Below are 22274 nucleotides of genomic sequence, written 5' to 3'. Positions count from 1 at the left end.
AGTATAGACAAGGTTCTTAGATGGGATATGTATAGTATCGACACGGTTCTTAGATTGGAGATATATAGTACAGATAAGGTTCTTAGATGGGAGATATATAGCATAGACAAGGTTATCCGCGAGGTTTGTAGATGCCATTGCATACACAGTGTTCAAGGTTCTTAGATAATGTGTTCACACAGTGGTTAAGGTTCTTGGATAATGTGTCCACACAGTGGTTAAGGTTCCTCGATAATGCATCCTCACAGTGGCTAAGGTTCTTGGATAATGTGTATGCACAGTGGTCAAGGTTCCTACATGTAGATGCTGTGTATACATAGTAGTCAATGTTCTTAGATGCAACGTGTATATGTCTACACAGGTTCTTAAATGCTTTTGTTTACACAGTGGTCAAGGTTCTTAAATGTCAATACAGTGGTCAATGTTCTTAAATGCTATGTCTACAAAGTGGTCAAAGTTTTTAGTTACGGTGTCCCTACAGTGCTGTAAAGGTTCCTAGAGGATGATGTGTCCACACAGTGGTCAAGGTTCTTAGATAATGTGTCCACACAGTGGTCAAGGTTCTTAGACAATGTGTCCACACAGTGGTCAAGGTTCTTAGATTATGTGTCCACACAGTGGTCAAGGTTCTTAAATGCTATGTCTACAAAGTGGTCAAGGTTTCTATTTACGGTGTCCCTACAGTGCTGTAAAGGTTCCTAGATGACGTTGTGTCCACACAGTGGTCAAGGTTCTTAGATAATGTGTCCACACAGTGGTCAAGGTTCTTAGATAATGTGTCCACACAGTGGTCAAGGTTCTTAGATTATGTGTCCACACAGTGGTCAAGGTTCTTAAATGCTATGTCTACAAAGTGGTCAAGGTTTCTAGTTACGGTGTCCCTACAGTGCTGTAAAGGTTCCTAGATGACGTTGTGTCCACACAGTGGTCAAGGTTCTTAGATAATGTGTCCACACATGTACATTGGTCAAGGTTCATATATATGTTGCGTATATATAGTAGTCAATGGTTCTGATTGTATTTCAATATTCATGTATTTATTATCTACTCTTGTTGGTGAAAAACATTTGAAACTGTTGAATGTTTTCCGAAAATGCAATCAAAAGTGTCAAATGTTTTTTTTCGCTTCTGAACAAATTATTTTACTGTGTAAATGTATATTTATATATAGGCACTGCCTGTTGTCTAATCCTTTTGTTATCACAATAAAAATTGTTGAAACCACAACATAAGTATGGAGGGGTCTCCAAATAAATAGTTACAATAATATGAACATACAAAATGTATGAACAATAACAGATCGCGGTCTTGAAAAAACAATGCGGCGATATACGATGTCTGATCACAAAAAAAAACAAAAACATTTTGTTTCAGGGAAGCATAGTATGCTGTGTTTACTTTAGATGGAAGATTAGTAATTTGTGCGCTTAACGTTAAATATAAAATATATCAGTGTCAGTTGTGGATGAGGTGGAAAGTAAATCTACGTGTATCCGAACTGTATCGAAAGCTACTTTCGTTTTCTATTGTTATTGACCAATAAGCGAGCGCGATAGATTGGTAGTGTGTTTTTCAGCCAATCAGAGCAAGGTGCTTAGTATTATACCTCCAATCGGCAATAAGTATTTTCTCGTTTACGCAAAGTGCCGACGGTTCCCGATTGGGGTCTATTGGCAGCCAACGTAAAAATTCAGATCGGCCCAAATCGGCAGCCGAAGGGTTACACTTTGATGTTTCTAGCGATTAGAATGTAGTATTTCAGCTGCAAACGACACAATATGTAGAATATCATATCTGAGTAATTTTCCCGTTAATAATAGAGTTCGATTTTCACAAAAATATTTTCAAAATGTCGACGTTCAACGATGGAAAGCTGTGAGGACTGTAGGCGCCACCATGTTTTGTTGACAACAGTTTAACCGCTTGACCTCTGACCCTAAAATGGCGGCGTAATATATGCAAAACGTCTTCTAGGCCTATAAGGCTTCGCGTTAATACATTCAGTTTGAAAGGAAGAAACTCTGATAGATCAGATATAATTTTGGGTCGTAGATAAAGTAATGTAATTTATTTCTACACGTGATTTTCCGAAGAATCCGGACCAACCGTTTGGACTGCACATCGGTACGACGATTTACCCAAAAACACCCCAAAACACCCAAAACTACCCAAAAAACACCCCAAAACCACCCAAAAACACCTGAAACCTACCCAAAAACACCCATAAATGTTGAGATATACGCAATATCATAGTAAAAATGTGTTTTTAAAAGTTTTTTGCCTACTTGATAAACTACGATTTTGATTTTTGATTTCTTGTTCGGTATTTCAAGACACAAAACTACCCAAAAACGCACAACTACCCAAAAACACTCCAAAACACCATAAACCTACCCAAAAACACCCTTAAATGTCGAGATAAATGCATTATCATATTAAAAATCGCTTTGAAAAAGTTCTTGGTCGACTCAGAGACTTGTATATCATATATTGTATGGTCGACTTGATAAACGACGATTTGGGTTTTGTTGTTTTGACTCGTATTTCTTGATACAATAATGTACAATTTCGAAGCGCCCTATTCGAAGGGGCATAACTCTAGCCTGTACTCTTACAACACGGCCACGTGGTTAGTTCTTGTGTCATAAGCCGACCTTTATTTTTTGAACAAATAAACAAGTTCTTGTTCTTGATTCTGATATTGCTTTAATATTTGTAAATGAATTGAAGTAAATCTGTTTTTATTTTTTTAATTTTTACTACTTACTTGTTTTTCATATTTCCATAGTAATTTTATTTTATTTTTTATTAACGCTTGGCATCTATATCAAAACTCTGTATATGGTGCGCTCCATATAGGAAATATATAGAAAGCATTGGAAACAAACGTGAACACGTGCCTGCATTTAATGCGAATTAGATAACAATTATGTAAGGGCTGAATAAACTTTTTGAGTTATATTTGTGAATTAGTTATAACAAGTGCTACCAGGGACATAATGTTCTGTTAAAACTGGCCATATATAACATGTAACATCTTACTAATTTTCTATTATAACGAGCCGTATACAACTTGTAACATCTTACTATTTTCTATTATAACGGGTCATATATAACATGTAAAATCTTAATAAGTTTCTATTTTAACGGGTCGTTGTAACATGCATAGCATTTAAATAACGGGCCGTTTATAACATGTAACGACTTACATCATATAGCCTTTATTATTATGAGGGCATGGTTTGTTGCATACCAATATTTATTTCGGTTATAATACTTCTCTGCTTCTAGTAATATAAGTTTAAAATGCAATTCATACATGATGTGAAAAAAATTCTGAAAATTTAGAATTTTTACTTGCCAAAACCACAGGGGCTTGGCCAAAACAGCAATGGATACGTTGCAAATCTACTTCGGAAGATACCGCTGTTTGTGATTTTCGGATCATTTGTCCGAACTTGATAAAACTTGTCCATGAAAGATTAGTAACTCCCAGGTAAGATTCATAGAGTAAATTTTCAACATCGTGGGTATATGAATGAGCCAACTTAGGTTAATTATTCTATAGGCAAACCTTTGATATACGAATTTGTTTTGCTTGTAGGGAAAACGAAACTCACTGAATTCCAAAAATAATGTATTTGATTTCAAAAACTTGAAAATATATTCCCTATAGTATAAACGCTATTCTTAAAGAAATTCAAGCTCAATTTTCGGAATTTTTTTGAAGTGTATGCAAACCAAACGCGTCAACTCACAAGCAATTGTCGGCGCGTGCCGATTAGAACACCAGAAATCGCAGACACCTGTGGTGCAGTGACAGGTGTGACGAGCTTGTGGACCGTAATTTCACACCTGGTAATTGTTTAGCGGTATACTAACCCACTCAAACTTGAGAATTCGTAATTCTCCGAACATGTTTATATATTTCTTAAAGTCCTGTTTTAAGAGAAGACAGGATTTGCGACACACGAATGGAAAGTAAAATCACAAGGATCTCAATCACTTCACGATAATTACACAATTACAAAAAGAAATGATTTTTTTTTTTTTTAATCGTACACTTTAATCATTGCGAGTTTAATAAGTTTTAGTATTAATTATGATTAGTCACGATGAACTAAATTGTATGTTTTTTATCATAAAAAACGGAGCTAAAATAATGGTTATAATAAGTACCTTATATATGTACCTGCACGAAAACTATCAATAATATTATAATTGTTGCGAAGCACTTTTATATTATTTCACTGACAACGATCGTATATATGTATATCTTTCTCAAGCATTTAATCGTCGGTAATTCATGAGACAATGACATGTTAAAATAAGGGATAAAATCTGGTGTGTATAAGTACGTTGTAGGCTCCAACACTGGTTTTCATACGGGAGAGATATAGTTAGTCAGTATAATAATAAGTCTATTGTAGATCATGATGAATCTATTTATCAATTTCTGAATTAAGTGTCCTTCACGACAGGTGCAATTCGCGTACTTCGATGTGCGATATCTCGGCACTCGGTGAACAGATTTTGATGCGGTTCGCGACATTCTTCTTTGGTGGTTACATAGAATAACATATTTGAATATCGTTTTTCGTTCCAGGTACACTTTAATGACGCGAGTGGAGAAAAAAATTACCGAAACTAAATATACACGTCTCTGCCGAAACTGAGAAATAATGCGGTTTAATTAAATTAGCATTATTTTCGAGGAATGGACCCAAATATATGTTCTTCATTGCACAACTATATCATACGTAAAATATTAGGGTTTTAAATGACCGAGAAATATCTAAAATCATTTTTATTCATTCGTGTTTCGCGGTCCGATTGCCGTCTGAGTTGAATATTAATTTAACAGTTCTATATTTTAATGAAAAAAGCATGTTTTATAATTCCAACATCCTCATTCTGCAAATTCTACATGAACTTGTTAAATACAAAATCAGAATCAATAATAATGGTTTAATATATTATCCATGGTTATACATATTACACAATATGCAAGAAATAATAAGTGCAGGATACAGTACTTTACCTTGATGATAAGTAAGATTATGAACTATATATGATTGACTACTCAGATTCATTTTCTGTATGAAATATTTGTTTACTTTGCTTTACTGGACAATAAAGACATTCAACATATTTCAACTATATATATTACTCCATCCTATTCTTTTAGCTGCCTAATACATTCACAGATATGGATGTTAATTTCTACAATATTTGAAGATCAATTTCTCACACCTGGGGAGATGATTGACATGCCTGTGTATATCTAATTGGCCAGTGTATTGAAAGATTTCCTGAGGCTATACCTGAAATGTCCGGTAATAAAATGGTGTCACATCTGTATCAGCAGGTGTGGGCAGAGAGAGGAGGGGGGTCTTTTTCACTTTCACTTTATTCACTCTAAGCCTGACGGCTCATAAGCATACTAAAAGATTACATCATATGATTTACAATCCTTAATATATAATACAAATTAACGAAAGATGGACAGCATTGATATAATTACTTTACATATACTATAGATCTATTAAAATATATCATATTGAAAATAAATATTAAAGTAAAGTTACAGATGTTTAACATTTCTGAGCGGCAATGTCGAATGGATAAGTGAGTGGAGTATACAATAGTGTAGTCAGGGGATAGACGGCTATAATGTTGGTAAACTGATATGAGTGAAAATAATATAAGCTAATGCTGTGATCTAGAACGTGCTGTAAAACACAATTTCAAGTACTTCCCGAAATTAAAGCTCTTTCCTATTACGTACTTTGAAGATTTAAAGATAAGTATGATTTATCATTTTGTATCGGATAAGAAAACTGAGCTAGTTACACTTCTTTTGCATTAAAACATATTTACTTGTGCAATTAATATTAAGTACAAAAAAAGTTGAATGCAAAGGTAATCAAATCATGTTTTTATTTCCTGTTGATTTAACAGTATTCGCAATAATACATACAAGCTGTTACAAATCCATTTCTTCTGAACTAGTTTTACATTAAATATTCCATAATTACATTACAATCATAGTAAATATTATATATCTAACATGATATAATTAAGCAATATTAAGACCAAGCTATTACAGTCATAGAACATTTTACCAAAATAACATATCCAATATACTTATTTTAAACCATAAGTTGTACAATATTATAAAATTGGTTATTTAACAGAACGCTTAAATATAGACTCTAACTGATAAAAGAGGGCAAAATATCACCGAAAACGTAAACAACCCTGGTGTTTACTATCATTTTTATATTCAGTCTCAGTTTCCCCGTGTCGGAGTTATACTTTTAATATGGTGATCTAGACTGCTATAAAAACAATTTTGTAAGCATCAAATATTGTCAAAATTTGTTTCGTGATAATTTCTGTACATATATTTTTCGTACAAACTAAGTTAGCTACATATTATTGGTTTCCGCGTGCTGAGCCATACTTTATGGTCGTCTATAGACCGATACTAGATAGATTAGTAATATTTCAAACTTTTTGTTTGAATACCTTTAAATATGCAGTATTTCTATATCAAACATATTGCAGTATAAATGCATAATTTTATGTATAGTTCCAGTATGAAAATGGTGTTCGCTATGCCACAGAGTATTGGCAAGCATTATATTTCCAGTTTTAGATTCATATTATGATAATTGATATTAATTACTCTTTGTAATGACATTTATGTACGTGTATCGTTGTCATATTTCCGATACAGATGTGATAATCTTGCATTATTTTAGCTATAAACAGTGTTCTCTTAATAAATTAAATTATCCATATAATTTCAATAAGTTCGGATGAAATTCAGACTTTGTTGACACATTTTTTCTAGGTTGCATATATTATTGTTTAAAGGTATATTTGTAAACGCTATATTATCATTATTGTTGTGGTGATGTATTTAATTTTATTCTGAATAAATGTCAAGAACTGGATCCTCAGTTTTTCTTTCTTATTCTTCCACGAGGTATGTACCGAAAGCCACGTGGTCATTTTTTTGAAGTCTTTGCTTGTTACAGTTACCTCCCTTCGAATATACTTCGTTTCAATTTCAGAACTGAGAACCGAAATCAGCACTAATCAAGTTGGCTAAGAATCTTTAAAATGTCATAATTAAACTTGCCATGCATTTATCTCGACATTAAAGGGTGTTTTGGGGTAGGTTTATGGTGTTTTTGGGCGGTATTTTGGTGTTTTTGGGTAAATCGTCGCGTCAAATATAGTCTTTGCTTGTTAGAGTTACCTCCCTTCGAATATACATTTTACAATTTCAGAACTGAGAACCTAAATCAGCACTAATCAGGTTGGCGAAGGACCTTTTAAATGTCATAATTAAACTTGCCATGCATTTTTCTCGACATTTAAGGGTGTTTTTGGGGTGTTTTGGGGTAGTTTTGGGTGTTTTGGGGTAAATCGTCGCGCTGCACATTCGGCGAATCGGGCTGAATAATTTATCTATTTATAGATCTAGGTAACGTACAATTCTCAGAACCGCGTCAAGCGCCATATTGAGGCGGTCCCCGGCACTCGGAACACCTCGGCCGATTCTCTACGGTCATCTAGATGACCGTAGAGAATCGGCCGAGGTGTTCCGAGTGGGTCCCCGGAAGCGAAAAGTAGAAAAGAGACAAAATGGAAGCTTTGATGTTAGTTATTCTGGTTACTCAAATAATCGGTGTTTTCTCACAAGGTAATTATCAATTTGTATATTTATTTCGTGGTGATAAAGTGGTTTTATTTATCGAATGTATATTGTAGATGACGTTCATCCCTTACAGTTAAGAAGGTCTGGTAAGGTTTTCCGGTAACCGCAGTGAAGGGTAATGAATAATGATCTGCATGACTTGGAAAGTCCACAATACTGTCCAGATATTAAGTAGGCCTATCGTTCAGTGTTCATTTCGGAAAAAATATCAGAGGTCAGACAATATCACTTTATTTGACTATAAGTCATAGGTTCTTATAGAATGACTCAGAATATCGATCTCTTAGGTATCACACAACTAATTATTTCACTATGTTATTACCAATGATTCCATCCCCTCAATCGCTCATTTGAAGTTCAAATGTTGTGAAATTTATATCAAATTAAAGATTGAAGATTTCCCTACCAGAAAAATGATGTTATTGGACAGGTTTAATACCATATAAGAGCACACCAGTACTTGGAAGACAGTAACCCTGATATTTACAGTGGACAGGGGAACCCCCACCTGAGGAATTCCCGGTGTACCTAATGAGTGACCAGGGAGTGTCCAGGGACATTTTGCACGCCCAGGAATTCGTTATTGAAGATTTTTTGATTATTTTTTCTGTAACATACTTATGAGACCATTATCTAACACCATGCAAAATTTCACTTCGATCAAATAATTTAATAATACGGAAATGCACCTCTGAAGTTGCAGTGCAGCGTGCACTCGAATCTTAAGACCCTACTCTTTATTCTCGTATATATAGAAAGTACCCATTGCGTGTGTTATTTAAATCTACTCAGGAAATAGCTACAAACCTAATAATACCATTTTCCTCAGGGACTTGGTTCAGGTGAAACACCAGCTGAATTAGTTGTGCTAGACCTCATTGCCCCTGTAGTATGAAAAAAATTGATTAGGATATTTTTAAATGCAACGTTTCAGACATATTATATCTTTACGGGCCTGCATATGTTAGTTTTCAGTAAAGATGACAACAGACTGTATGTTAAACTACATATATACGTGTGTACGTTACACATTTGCCTCTCCAACAAAAACTCAACTGTGTCATTTCTGCATGTGTTCCGATTCCATTGTCGTTTATAATTCCACCTGTCTGTGCATTCTCCAATTGAAATCCTTTTTATCAATCTTAAAACTTTTTGAAACTTTCCGAGGGTGGTAATAATGTTAAGTGTGAAACATTTATTGCTGAAGAAAAATACACGGTACGTCTATTCGTGTTTTTATTTGATGAAAAAAATACTAACTGTCGGAGGTGTAGCACCTTTGAAAAAAATGGATGCTAAAATCGCCATGTCAAACGTACACAACAATCCTAAAGAATACAGCTGTAATTGTCAATGCTGCTGCAGGAGTCGGAGATGTGTATTGATAGAGATATGACACAAATTACAGGCTTTTGCTGTCATCAAACAACTATGACCTTTTAACAACTTACTAATGACCAAAAGACCAAAGTATGCTCCATAGAATATGTTTGTTGCCGACGGCATTTATACAGAAAATGTGAAATTCCGTAATTGTAATTATATCATCTATGTATGTTATCATACAGTATTTCTGGAAATAAAGCCCTGGACAGCAATCAACTATCAATCATGACTTTTACTTTGCAAAACAAATTCATATATATAATACTTCACAAATAAATGTTTCGGTTTAAACCCACTTCTTTGAATCATGCCAGGTGAGCAATATAGACCCATTTAGGCCTCTTGTTGTAAAATAATGTATAAATTAGGGGTCTGGCTTTCCTAGGGAAAACCTAGAATTAATATAATACAAAGCTGAGTTATATACAAGAAACTTTATCGTGACTGTATATCGGCAAAACTACACCAAATTACAAGTGACATAACGAAACATTACATATTTATTTACATATATTGACAAGTCTTCACACTAAACTGATGAGCGACAGAGCGAAGTTATAATGATTATATAATGTTGACAAATATTGACCAAACTTTTCACCAAAAACGATAACTCGCTTAATTCGAACACTCGGATAACTCGAAGTTTTTTCGTGGTCCCGTCGACTTCGAGTTAACGAAGTTCCACTGTACTTCTGCGATGGTATATGCCGATATACTATAAAACACCTCGGATTATATCTTGATGGATTTTCTACATGATCATGTCGGAAGACAAATCTAATAAATTGATGGTAAAAATATGCTGGCAAAGCTTTCGACTTGTTTGAGGTGATTTTTTACCATTGTTCATCCATTATTTAAATAAAAATGTTATTGATGAGGACTTTTTCAAATTTTACTTAAGCATTGATGTCATTTTTTTTTAGTTTCATCGGGGTATGAAACAAATTTTGTTTGCAAACTGTATGAATCCGCATAGCAGATTCTTACAGAAGTTTGCAAACAAAATTTGTTTCATACCCCGATGAAACTAAAAAATAATTGACATTAACGGTTATAATTAATTTTTGAAAATGATTTTCTAATTTAAAACATGTTTTATGTACAATTTTACTGATTTTATATGGGATTCTTTTTCTCAAATCAATACGCAACGTCAATTGTCGTATTGTGACGTCACGTTTTTTCGTGCCATTATCTATTTTTCTTTCATAGAAGAATGAAAAGAATTCTTCGACCAATCACATTTGAGTATTTACCATGAAAACAAATAAAATTAATTATATAAAAATGAAGGGAGTTTTATGTTACAAGTTTTAATTGTTATTTATTGGTCTTAATGTATCTGTTAGCAGTGATCCCAGCTAGCAGAACAAAAGAAATATGTTCAGGGTCTCGCATGGTACTGAAGTTTGATGAGGTGACCTATACACCAGGAAACATTGTAAGCTGGCACTTCATACCTGCTGGAGGATCTGAGGAGGAAGATGTTGGCCTGGTGAGAACCTCTCAGAAAGTCACTGCTGTTGGAAAATTCGAAAACCATACACTAGAGAGAGTTGGTGATTTAGGAATGGCATTGTCTGATGTGAGGATAAGTGACAGTGGATTGTACCGAGTCAGTCAGAATCCCAACCTCAGATACAAAGTAACTGTAAAAGGTAATAACATCAAAGCTTTTTTAGGTCACATGAGACAAAGTCTCCACACGAGACAAAGTCTCAAGTGACCTATTCTAATATAACATTTGTCTGTTGTCATGTATCATGTATCATGCATCAGTAATTACCAGATAATTAATATTTTCTGCTTCTCTTCAAAACCCCTAAACTAATCTAAATCAAATTTTGTAAAAAAGAAAAAAAACTTCCATGTCAAAGGTCAACAAAAATTGTGAATTATGTGGTCCTCATCCCCTAGTAGCCAGTCTGAGTTGTGCGGCAAATAGGTTCAAATTGATTGAAATTTAAAAGATCTTCTCAAATTAAAACCCAAACTTAACTATAGTTTTACCAATGGAATTATTTCAAATGTAGGCCATCAAAAATTGAGTCAATAGGAAGGGATTTTTAGATCACCTGAGACAAAGTCTCAAGTAACCTATTCTAATCGCCTTTTGTCCTCCGTCGACGTGCGTCGTCCGTCTGTAAACAATTTGCATTTTCGACTTCTTCTCCAAAACCACTGAACCAAATTCAATGAAATTTGGCAGGAAGCTTCTATGGCTAAAGGTCAACCAAAATTGTGAATTATATGATCCCCAACCCCCAGGGGGGCAGGGCCAAAAAGGGTCAAATTGGCTGAAATTTCAAAAATCTTCTCTACTCTCAGATATGGTGGAATCAAATACTCTTCATAGATGGAAGGGTCTTAATAGAAGGTGCTTTACCAAAATTGTGAATTTCATGACCCTGGGGTTTCACAATTTCAAAATGATGGGTGGAGGAAAAAAATTTGACAATTTTTTCTGAACATGTACTTTTGTGGATGTCATGCAGTACCGCGGTGCGACGTTTCGAGAAACAACATCAATTATGACAATAAGAATATATGTCATTTTATTTATTCTAAATAAATATGCATTTTAACCATTTGCTCACTCTGTGCCATATATATCTTGTAAATTAAAACAAAATAACAGCTTTTACTATTACTTGATAAAACTACAAACATACATTCCTCGTTTTGACAATCATCAATTTATTTTCACAGAACTATTTCTATCTCAATTCCAACTCGCTGTTATATTTTATTTAATATAACATTAAATAAAACAAACTCAAATAGCATCTATTACTGTTATAAATATGATAAACATTCACATCAAGATCATAATACATTGTCAAGTATTATAAGTTAAAACATTTCAATTATTAATTTGATAAATTGCACTATAATATTATCAGTGAATATCACTTCAATAAACTAACTTAATCATACTAATAGCAACTATTATATCTATGATATAGCATCTACAAATAAAACTAAATAGCAACTTTTACTGGACATAATATATATAAGAATATATAAAGTACCAATGCACAAGCTACAATATAATTTCAATAAAGATATCAATTCAACACAGTCACTATAATTTTCTCCTGAAAATAGTCTAGTCTTCACTATTAACAATAGAAGCCAAACACACTTTGTCCCTCCAAATGACATGGACATTCTGCTGTTGCAGTCCCTTCTAGAGAAAAAAAAGAATCCTGTCGGACTGTCGGTTTTTCCGATGTCAATGATGGTAACATTTTCTCTGATGTCTCGACTGAAATCATACAATCACATCTCCTGTTCACATGGTCAGAACAGTACACCTTCTACTATTAATTAATGATTACCATTTATAGGTGTGATCAAGAGATCAGTCGACCATATCAAAACATAACGGTGAGGCACCTTAACGAGATCGCAATTCGTCAATTAGGCCTAGTTCACCTTTAAAATCAGGGGCCATTAATTAGGTAATGAGTATCGGACGCTATAGAAACGGGTCAGTTTTTCGCTTGAAAATCGATACAAAATAGGGGTGTTAGGTAACAATTACATGCGTGGCGGGTCGAGTGAATTTGGCTGTGTAAGCGTGGCAGTACGTACCCAGCTATGGGTGGTGGGCCGCCTCGTTAAAAAGGCAATGGTGATCACTGCGTTTGCCCCTGGGTAGGGGGTAAACTTTACTATAGTTTATATAGGGAAATAACATTTTTGACTATGATTTTATTTTGTTTGATTTATATTGGAATACATTCTCATTTGGCATGGGATGACAGTTTGATGGTGTGCACATGTTGGCCTTGACTGACCTCCAGGGACTGATGGGTGGGGCCAAAAGGGTCAATGTAATTAACTGAAATTTTTCAAATCTCAGGTGATCGTTAAGGGCTCATGTATATTTTCATATCTAATATAAGTATATATGCATCATGTACATGTGGTCATTGATAATCACATGTTCCATTGTATACCCACTATGATTCATTTGGTAGTTTAATTGCGTTTCTGCAGAATCTGATTGGAATTAAATTATTGTTTTATTTAAACATTTTACTTTTTAAGTCACCATGGCCATGGGCTGGTGACAAGAAAATTCCATTAATACTAAAATATAAGGTTAAGGGGAGAAGTTAAGGAAAAAACATGTCTAACTCAACTTTTTCATTAACGATTTTTGATTTATCTTAATTTTTTGTAACAATATATATATACTGTATACCTCAAGTCGTTACCTTAATATGTACACTAAGTGTGACAATTCCAGAACCCTGACATCAGTAACTCATTTACAGTGATTTTATAAGTACATGTGTAATTATATGAATGGTCTCATCAAGTTTCTTATTACTAGTAACATAAACTTTATTCTCAATTTTGCTTCAGACCACAATTTATATCCTTGTGTGTCTCTACAGAAGAAAATGAATGAAAAAAAAATGAATAAATAAAAATTATGTAAAAAGAAACAGTTTTTCTTATTAGCTCACCTGTACCATGGTGTCCGGCATCCGTTTGTCTGTCCATCCTTCAACAATTGACTTCTTCTTCATAACTGCTTAGGGCTATTCCATTAAAATATCTACCTGACCCCAGGACTCCACAATAAATCACTTCTATCCATGATTAGATTGCTCTCCTGTTACTTCTATGTAATTTATTAAATAAATTCTATGGGTGGTACGTATACCCTTAACCAAACATCAAGTCCTGGGGTAGGGTAGATGTTTCACTTTATGCAAACCAAATTCATACATGTATGGGTAGTTTCCATTTCTTTAGCAGGACAAATAAAACTAGAAAAAATACATTTAAGTTGATGTTTCTTGGTAATTTGCCTCATAAAGAGGGGAGTTTAACGCCTTACTGATAATTAATTGTTCCGGATTCAATGATGTCATTGCTAATATCTGAGTATGTTATATATAAACATAAGTATATTGGTGCAATAAACCTTTACTATCTTCTTTTAATATCTACAACCTTAGTTTGGCTTTAAAACCTTGATTGCGAGAATGATAAATTTGTCTTCATTTCAGATCCATGTCTGAATTCCTCTATGGTTGCATCTCAGGGAGTCAAACAATGTGCAGAAATACATTGTCAAACAAGAAGCACCTTCTTAAGATTTGAAGTGAGTAATGTGTAAATTTTACTGTCAAACACAGCTTCATGGAAAGGTCAAGGTCGGTGTGAGGGTATTAAAGTAACAGAAAGCTTAAAGGAATATGTATGTATATAGGTTATGAGAGATTTGAAGATCATTTTTGGATATGAAAACAGGTCGGGTTTTATAATTAGGGCTCTGCATCATCTTGAGGTTATTAGTCCCAGTCATCAGCTGTCTGTAACCCGTGTCCAGAATCAGTAACATATCCTGAGAACCTCTCATCTTATTGGGTTCTTATTTACACGGTCATTATTAATATATAGTATTCTAACATCAAGGTCTACATCTAATCACGTTCTGGTGGTCACTGGCCAAAGTTAAAAGGTCAAAGGTGACATGTTGTTGCATAGGAGCTGGGCATTTGTGTCTTGAAACATTGTCTATGTTGGTTTCTGCATAACGTCTTTAGCTTGTTTGAAAATATATCAGTCCAACTTTTTTCAGCATATTCTTTTTTTTAAGTGCTTTTAAGTCTCAACGGTCAAGGTCACTGTCTCAATAAATATATATCTTAAGCACACATGATGTGCAATATTTCGTCTCAAAAACATTGTTTTAATTGATGATATTATATTGTGTAATGAAAAACACATGAAACGCAATTTTACCTTGAAAAATATAAATTTTGTCTGTTTAAAAATCAGTAGGTAATTATCATGGTATGATAAGAAGTGGAATGAAATTCTGCCACTGCAGCCTTCCTGTGAACTTGAACTGACCCAATAGCTGCATGTTTGCATATAGTAAACATAAAGATGTCGAACAAAAATCAGGAGGTCCTGCATGGTTATGTCAGGTGATAGCTAGCTCAAGGTCCAAAATATGCCCGGTAGTTGACAATTTCATAGTTGATAAAAGCTCCTTCTCTCATATAAGCCTATCTGATTTTCCGTCTAAATAGCTAATCAGTACAGGGGATACCGTCTCTAATATAATCTAGGGATACCGTCTCTAATATAATCTAGGGATACCGTCTCTAATATAATCTAGGGACACCGTCTCTAATATGATCTAGGGATACCGTCTCTAATATGATCTAGGGATACCGTCTCTAATATAATCTAGGGATACTGTCTACCGTCTCTAATATGATCTAGTTATACCGTCTCTAATATAATCTAGGGATGCCGTCTCTAATATAATCTAGGGATACCGTCTCTAATATAATCCAGGGATACCGTCTCTAATATAATCTAGGGATACCGTCTCTAATATAATCTAGGGATACCGTCTCTAATATAATCTAGGGATACCGTCTCTAATATAATCTAGGGATACCGTCTCTAATATAATCTAGGGATACCATCTCTAATATAATCTAGGGATACCGTCTCTAATATAATCTAGGGATACCATCTCTAATATAATCTAGGGATACCGTCTCTAATATAATCTAGGGATACCGTCTCTAATATAATCTAGGGATACCATCTCAGATATAATCTAGGGATACCGTCTCTAATATAATCTAGGGATACCATCTCTGATATAATCTAGGGATACCGTCTCTAATATAATCTAGGGATACCGTCTCTAATATAATCTAGGGATACCGTCTCCTATATAATCTAGGGATACCGTCTCTAATATAATCTAGGGACACCGTATCTAATATAATCTAGGGACACCGTCTCTAATATAATCTAGGGATACCGTCTCTGATATAATCCAGGGATACCGTCTCTAATATGATCTAGGGATACCGTCTCTAATATAATCTAGGGATACCGTCTCTAATATAATCTAGGGATACCGTCTCTAATATAATCTAGGGATACCGTCTCTAATATAATCTAGGGATACTGTCTCTAATATAATCTAGGGATACCGTCTCTAATATAATCTAGGGATACCATCTCAGATATAATCTAGGGATACCGTCTCTAATATAATCTAGGGATACCATCTCAGATATAATCTAGTTATACCGTCTCTAATATAATCTAGGGATACCATCTCTGATATAATCTAGGGATACCATCTCAGATATAATCTAGGGATACCGTCTCTAATATAATCTAACAGTATTTTGTAGCATTCTCGTCTGTAGGAGAAATAAAAATATCTGTAAAGCTAAGTTTAGCAGACACTGTATCATATGTTTTTGTCAGATGAAGATTTTAGCAAATAATATTATGTTTCTTAACAATCAAATGTCAAATGAAATTATTGTTTCGTAACATTGAAGTACGGAACGTATTTGTATAAAGCACATTTTTGTGTAAATTACTCACATGGTTACCTCTAAAATCATGCATGTTGAATGATGTATACTGAGCAATTTAGGTCAATGCTTTCAGATCTTGGCTGCAGAGATATCATCGCTGCATGATTAATTAGCTTGGATTTTCAGTCAGCGGAAACCATCATTAATATATCTAGTCAATTACAATAGCGACAATGAAAACAGATTACTGTGAGGTATATATTTTTTTATTCATTTATTCAACCTGCAAGTCTATTCTCTGAAAACTGGACTCAATTTTCAACTTACCTGCCCGAAGGCCAAGTGAGCTTAGGCTGTGGTGCGGCGTCTGTCGACGTTCGTCCCTCGTCAACTGTTTCCTTTAAACAACATCTTCTCAATAAACAAGAGGCCCAGGGACTTGATATTAGGCCTGTAGCATGCTGGGGTGAAAGGCTACCAAGTTTGTTCAAATGAATGACCTTGACTTTCATTGTTGATTTTGATTCTGATCCAGAAAAAAAATGGCTTACAGGTGGCCATCTTTGATTTTGACAGTTTAAGTTTGTTATCGCTATTTTTTGAAAAGTATTGGAAGGTTTTTTCTCACAATTAAGTGTATGTTCACCTTCCTTTGTAATCATATGATTTTTAGCCCACCATCATCAGATGGTGGGCTATTCAAATCGCCCTGCGGCCGTGGTCAGTCGTCCGTCCGTCCCTCCGTCCGTCCGTAAACAATTCTTGTTATCGCTAATCCTCAGAAAGTACTGAAGGGATCTTTCTCAAATTTCATATGTAGGTTCCCCTTGGTGCCTAGTTATTCATATTGCATTTTGAGACCAATCGGAAAACAACATGGCCGACAGGCAGCCATCTTGGATTTTGACAATTGAAGTTTGTTATCGCTATTTCTCAGAAAGTACTGAAGGGATCTTTCTCAAATTTCATATGTAGGTTCCCCTTGGTGCCTAGTTATGCATATTGCATTTTGAGACCAATCGGAAAACAACATGGCCGACAGGCAGCCATCTTGGATTTTGACAATTGAAGTTTGTTATCGCTATTTCTCAGAAAGTAATGAAGGGATCTTTCTCAAATTTCATACATACGTTCCTCTTGGTGCCTAGTTATGCATATTGCATTTTGAGACCAAATGGAAAACAACATGGCCGACAGGCAGCCATCTTGGATTTTGACAATTGAAGTTTGTTATCGCTATTTCTCAGAAAGTACTGAAGGGATCTCTCTCAAATTTCATATGTGGGTTCCCCTTGGTGCCTTGTTATGCATATTGCATTTTGAGACCAATCGGAAAACAACATGGCCGACAGGCAGCCATCTTGGATTTTGACAATTGAAGTTTGTTATCGCTATTTCTCAGAAAGTACTGAAGAGATCTTTCTCAAATTTCATATCTAGGTTCCACTTGGTGCCTTGTTATGCATATTGCATTTTGAGACCAATCGGAAAACAACATGGCTGACAGGCAGCCATCTTGGATTTTGACAATTGAAGTTTGTTATCGCTATTTCTCAGAAAGTACTGAAGGGATCTTTCTCAAATTTCATATGTAGGTTCCCCTTGGTGCCTAGTTATGCATATTGCATTTTGAGACCAATCGGAAAACAACATGGCCGACAGGCAGCCATCTTGGATTTTGACAATTGAAGTTTGTTATCGCTATTTCTCAGAAAGTGATGAAGGGATCTTTCTAAAATTTCATACGTAGGTTCCTCTTGTTGCCTAGTTATGCATATTGCATTTTGAGACCAATCGGAAAACAACATGGCCGACAGGCAGCCATCTTGGATTTTGACAATTGAAGTTTGTTATCGCTATTTCTCAGAAAGTAATGAAGGGATCTTTCTCAAATTTCATACATACGTTCCCCTCGGTGCCTTGTTATGCATATTGCATTTTGAGACCAATCAGAAAACAACATGGCTGACAGGTAGCCGTCTTGGAAAATATATTGACAATTGAAGTTTGTTATCGCTATTTCCCAGAAAGTACTGAAGGGATCTTTCTCAAATTTCATATGTAGGTCCCCCTCAGTGCCTGGTTATGCATATTGCATTTTGAAACTAATCAGAAAACAAAATGGCCGACAGGCAGCCATCTTGGATTTTGACAATTGAAGTTTGTTATCGCTATTTCTCAGAAAGCATTCAAGGGATCTTTCTCAAATTTCATATGTGGGTTCCCCTCAGTGCCTGGTTTTGCATATTGGGACCAATCCAAAAACAACATGGTCGACAGACAGCCATTATCGCTAAATCTTAAATTTTTAGCCCACCATCATCAGATGGTGGGCTATTCAAATCGCCCTGCGTCCGTGGTCCGTGGTCCGTGGTCCGTCCGTCCGTCCCTCCGTCCGTCCGTCCGTCCGTAAACAATTCTTGTTATCGCTATTTCTCAGAAAGAGCTGAAGGGATCTTTCTCAAATTTCACATGTAGGTTCCTCTTGGTGCCTAGTTATGCATATTGCATTTTGAGACTGATTGGAAAACAACATGGCCGACAGGCAGCCATCTTGGATTTTGACAAGTGAAGTTTGTTATCGCTATTTCTCAGAAAGCACCAAAAGGATCTTTCTCAAATTTCATGTGTAGGTTCCCCTCGGTGCTTAGTTATGCATATTGCATTTTGAGACCAATCGGAAAACAACTTGGCCGACAGGCAGCCATCTTGGATTTTGACAATTGAAGTTTGTTATCGCTATTTCTCAGAAAGTATTGAAGGGATCTTTCTCAAATTTCATATGTAGGTTCCCTTATGTGCCTAGTTATGCATATTGCATTTTGAGACCGATCGGAAAACAACATGGCCGACAGGCAGCCATCTTGGATTTTGACAATTGAAGTTTGTTATCGCTATTTCTCAGAAAGTGCTGAAGGGATCTTTCTCAAATTTCATATGTAGGTTCCTCTTGGTGCTTAGTTATGCATATTGCATTTTGAAACTGATTGGAAAACAGCATGGCCGACAGGCAGCCATCTTGGATTTTGACAATTGAAGTTTGTTATTGCGATTCCTCTGAAAGTACTGAAGGGATCTTTCTCAAATTTCATTTGTAGGTTCCTCTTGGTTTCTTATTATGCCTATTGCATTTTGGGACCGATCAGAAAACAACATGGCCGAGAGGCAGCCATCTTTGATTTTGACTATTGAAGTTTGTTATCGCTATTTCTCAGAAATTGCTGAAAGGATCTTTCTAAAATTTCATATGTAGGTTCCCCTTGGTCCCTGGTATTGCATTTTTGGACCAATCTGAAAACAACATGGCCGACAGACAGCCATTATTGCTAAATCTTAAATTTGTTATATAGGTTCCCTTTGTTTGAAAAGTACTAGAGGTCTGTTTCCGAATTTACACAGATTAGTAAGACTTAGAGGAAGGAAAAGTATAGAAAAGATCAATCTGACATGGAACCTATAAAGATCATTCAATGGTGGGGCGCCAAGATCCCTCTGGGATCTCTTGTATATATAGCTTTCCCTTGTTTGAAAAGTACTAGCTATAGAGGGCTGTTTCTGAATTTACACAGATTAGTAAGACTTAGAAGAAGGGAAAAGTAGAGAAAAGATCAATCTGACATGGAACCTATGAAGATCATTCAATGGTGGGCGCCAAGATCCCTCTGGGATCTCATGTTAAGCTAGAAAACAAAATGGCCAACAGTTGAAGTTTAAAGTATTGTTATTTCCTTAGATATCATATTTAGGGCTCCCCTTATTATCAAATCTTTAAACTGGAGAAAAAATCAGTCTTACACAATAACAATCAAACTAACGCTAACTCGGGGAACCCTGTACACCATTTTCATTTCTGTTTGTGAACTTGCCTGCGCATGCTCATATTAATAGTCGTTTGCAACAATTAATTTTCGCACATCGGGTCAAAGTCACATTTTCAAAAACTTTTATTTTTAAGAACATTTGGGTTATCTTCGGGCATTGAGTGTTGTATTACGCTAAAGTTTATAACTTTTACTAGGTGAGAAAAGTACAAGATTACCGTTTACTTTTGTTTGTATAACATAAACCCATTTCAACAACAGAATGCACCTTTAAGGCCTATGGGCCTCTTTGTTTTATTTACATTTTTGGGTGTGGGGGTATACATATTAGTCAGCCATCCTGGTGACAGTTCTTGCTTTGCCTGTTGACAGGTAGAAGGAGATACAGAACAGATTACTGAGAATCCCAACACATTCTGCGCTCTCTCTGTTACCAATGTGACCTGTTTTGTTGAAGTGAACGGCCAGGAGCTGTCAAATAGCATCACTGTTGACCTGAAACCTGATGATGGTGAGTTGAATCTCCAAAATATGTGTTCACTTTAATAATTTGCCCGCAAGTTTTATTCTCAATACCAATTCATTCAGTGTTCACTCTGAGGATTTTCAGAGAATTTGTTAAATTCATCAATATATCCCTGGATTTGTTCAATCGATGCCTTATCAGATCAAATATTGTTTTCTAGTCTGTCAAGAAACTCTCCTTATTTAGTATTACTAGTATAAAATGATTTTTTCAACCTAGCAGCAAATAATCAATTGGTTGCATGAGGCTAATAACATAGATAAAACGTATCAACCTCAGGCTAATAACATAGATAAAATGTATCAACCTCAGGCTAATAACATAGATAAAACGTATCAACCTCAGGCTAATGATAAAACGTATCAACCTCAGGCTAATGACATAGATAAAAAGTATCAACCTCAGGCTAATGACATAGATAAAACGTATCAACATCAGGCTAATGACATAGATATAAAATATCTATCCTCAGGCTAATGATAAAAAGTATCAACCTCAGGCTAATGACATAGATATAAAAAGTATCAACATCAGGCTAATGACATAGATATAAAAAGTATCAACATCAGGCTAATGATAAAAAGTATCAACATCAGGCTAATGACATAGATATAAAAAGTATCAACATCAGGCTAATGATAAAAAGTATCAACATCAGGCTAATGACATAGATAAAAAGTATCAACCTCAGGCTAATGACATAGATATAAAATATCAACCTCAGGCTAATGATAAAAAGTATCAACCTCAGGCTAATGATAAAAAGTATCAACCTCAGGCTAATGACATAGATATAAAAAGTATCAACATCAGGCTAATGATAAAAAGTATCAACATCAGGCTAATGACATAGATAAAAAGTATCAACATCAGGCTAATGACATAGATATAAAAAGTATCAACCTCAGGTTAATGATAAAAAGTATCAACATCAGGCTAATGACATAGATAAAAAGTATCAACATCAGGCTAATGACATAGATATAAAAAGTATCAACATCAGACTAATGACATAGATATAAAAAGTATCAACATCAGGCTAATGATAAAAAGTATCAACATCAGGCTAATGACATAGATATAAAAAGTATCAACATCAGGCTAATGACATAGATATAAAAAGTATCAACATCAGGCTAATGACATAGATATAAAAAGTATCAATATCAGGCTAATGACATAGATAAAAAGTATCAACATCAGGCTAATGACATAGATATAAAAAGTATCAACATCAGGCTAATGATAAAAAGTATCAACCTCAGGCTAATGACATAGATATAAAAAGTATCAACATCAGGCTAATGACATAGATAAAAAGTATCAACATCAGGCTAATGACATAGATAAAAAGTATCAACATCAGGCTAATGATAAAAAGTATCAACATCAGACTAATGACATAGATATAAAAAGTATCAACATCAGGCTAATGATAAAAAGTATCAACATCAGGCTAATGATAAAAAGTA

The 22274-nt window shown here is 34.9% G+C and overlaps 1 protein-coding gene across 5 annotated transcripts in view; it reads left to right on the top strand.

Moving 5' to 3' along the window:
• Nucleotides 1–7615: 7615 nt before the first annotated feature.
• LOC117332487 overlaps nucleotides 7616–22274 on the top strand; it is a 58079-nt gene continuing 43420 nt past the window's right edge. For 4 of the 5 annotated variants that reach the window (XR_004533745.1, XM_033891414.1, XM_033891415.1 and 1 more), the window contains exons 1-4: nucleotides 7616–7717; nucleotides 10477–10785; nucleotides 14158–14252; nucleotides 20649–20787. Coding sequence is in view for 4 of the 5 variants with exons in the window: in XM_033891414.1 (XP_033747305.1) it covers nucleotides 7660–7717; nucleotides 10477–10785; nucleotides 14158–14252; nucleotides 20649–20787 (601 nt within the window). In the remaining variant the exon portion in view is untranslated. The remainder of the gene's footprint in view (nucleotides 7718–10476; nucleotides 10786–14157; nucleotides 14253–20648; nucleotides 20788–22274) is intronic. The other variant, XM_033891413.1, reaches the window with a different exon arrangement.

The sequence above is a fragment of the Pecten maximus genome, chromosome 8 (genome assembly GCF_902652985.1).
Source record: "Pecten maximus chromosome 8, xPecMax1.1, whole genome shotgun sequence".
Lineage (NCBI taxonomy): Eukaryota > Metazoa > Mollusca > Bivalvia > Pectinida > Pectinidae > Pecten > Pecten maximus.
This window is presented reverse-complemented; position numbering and strand designations above follow the sequence as displayed.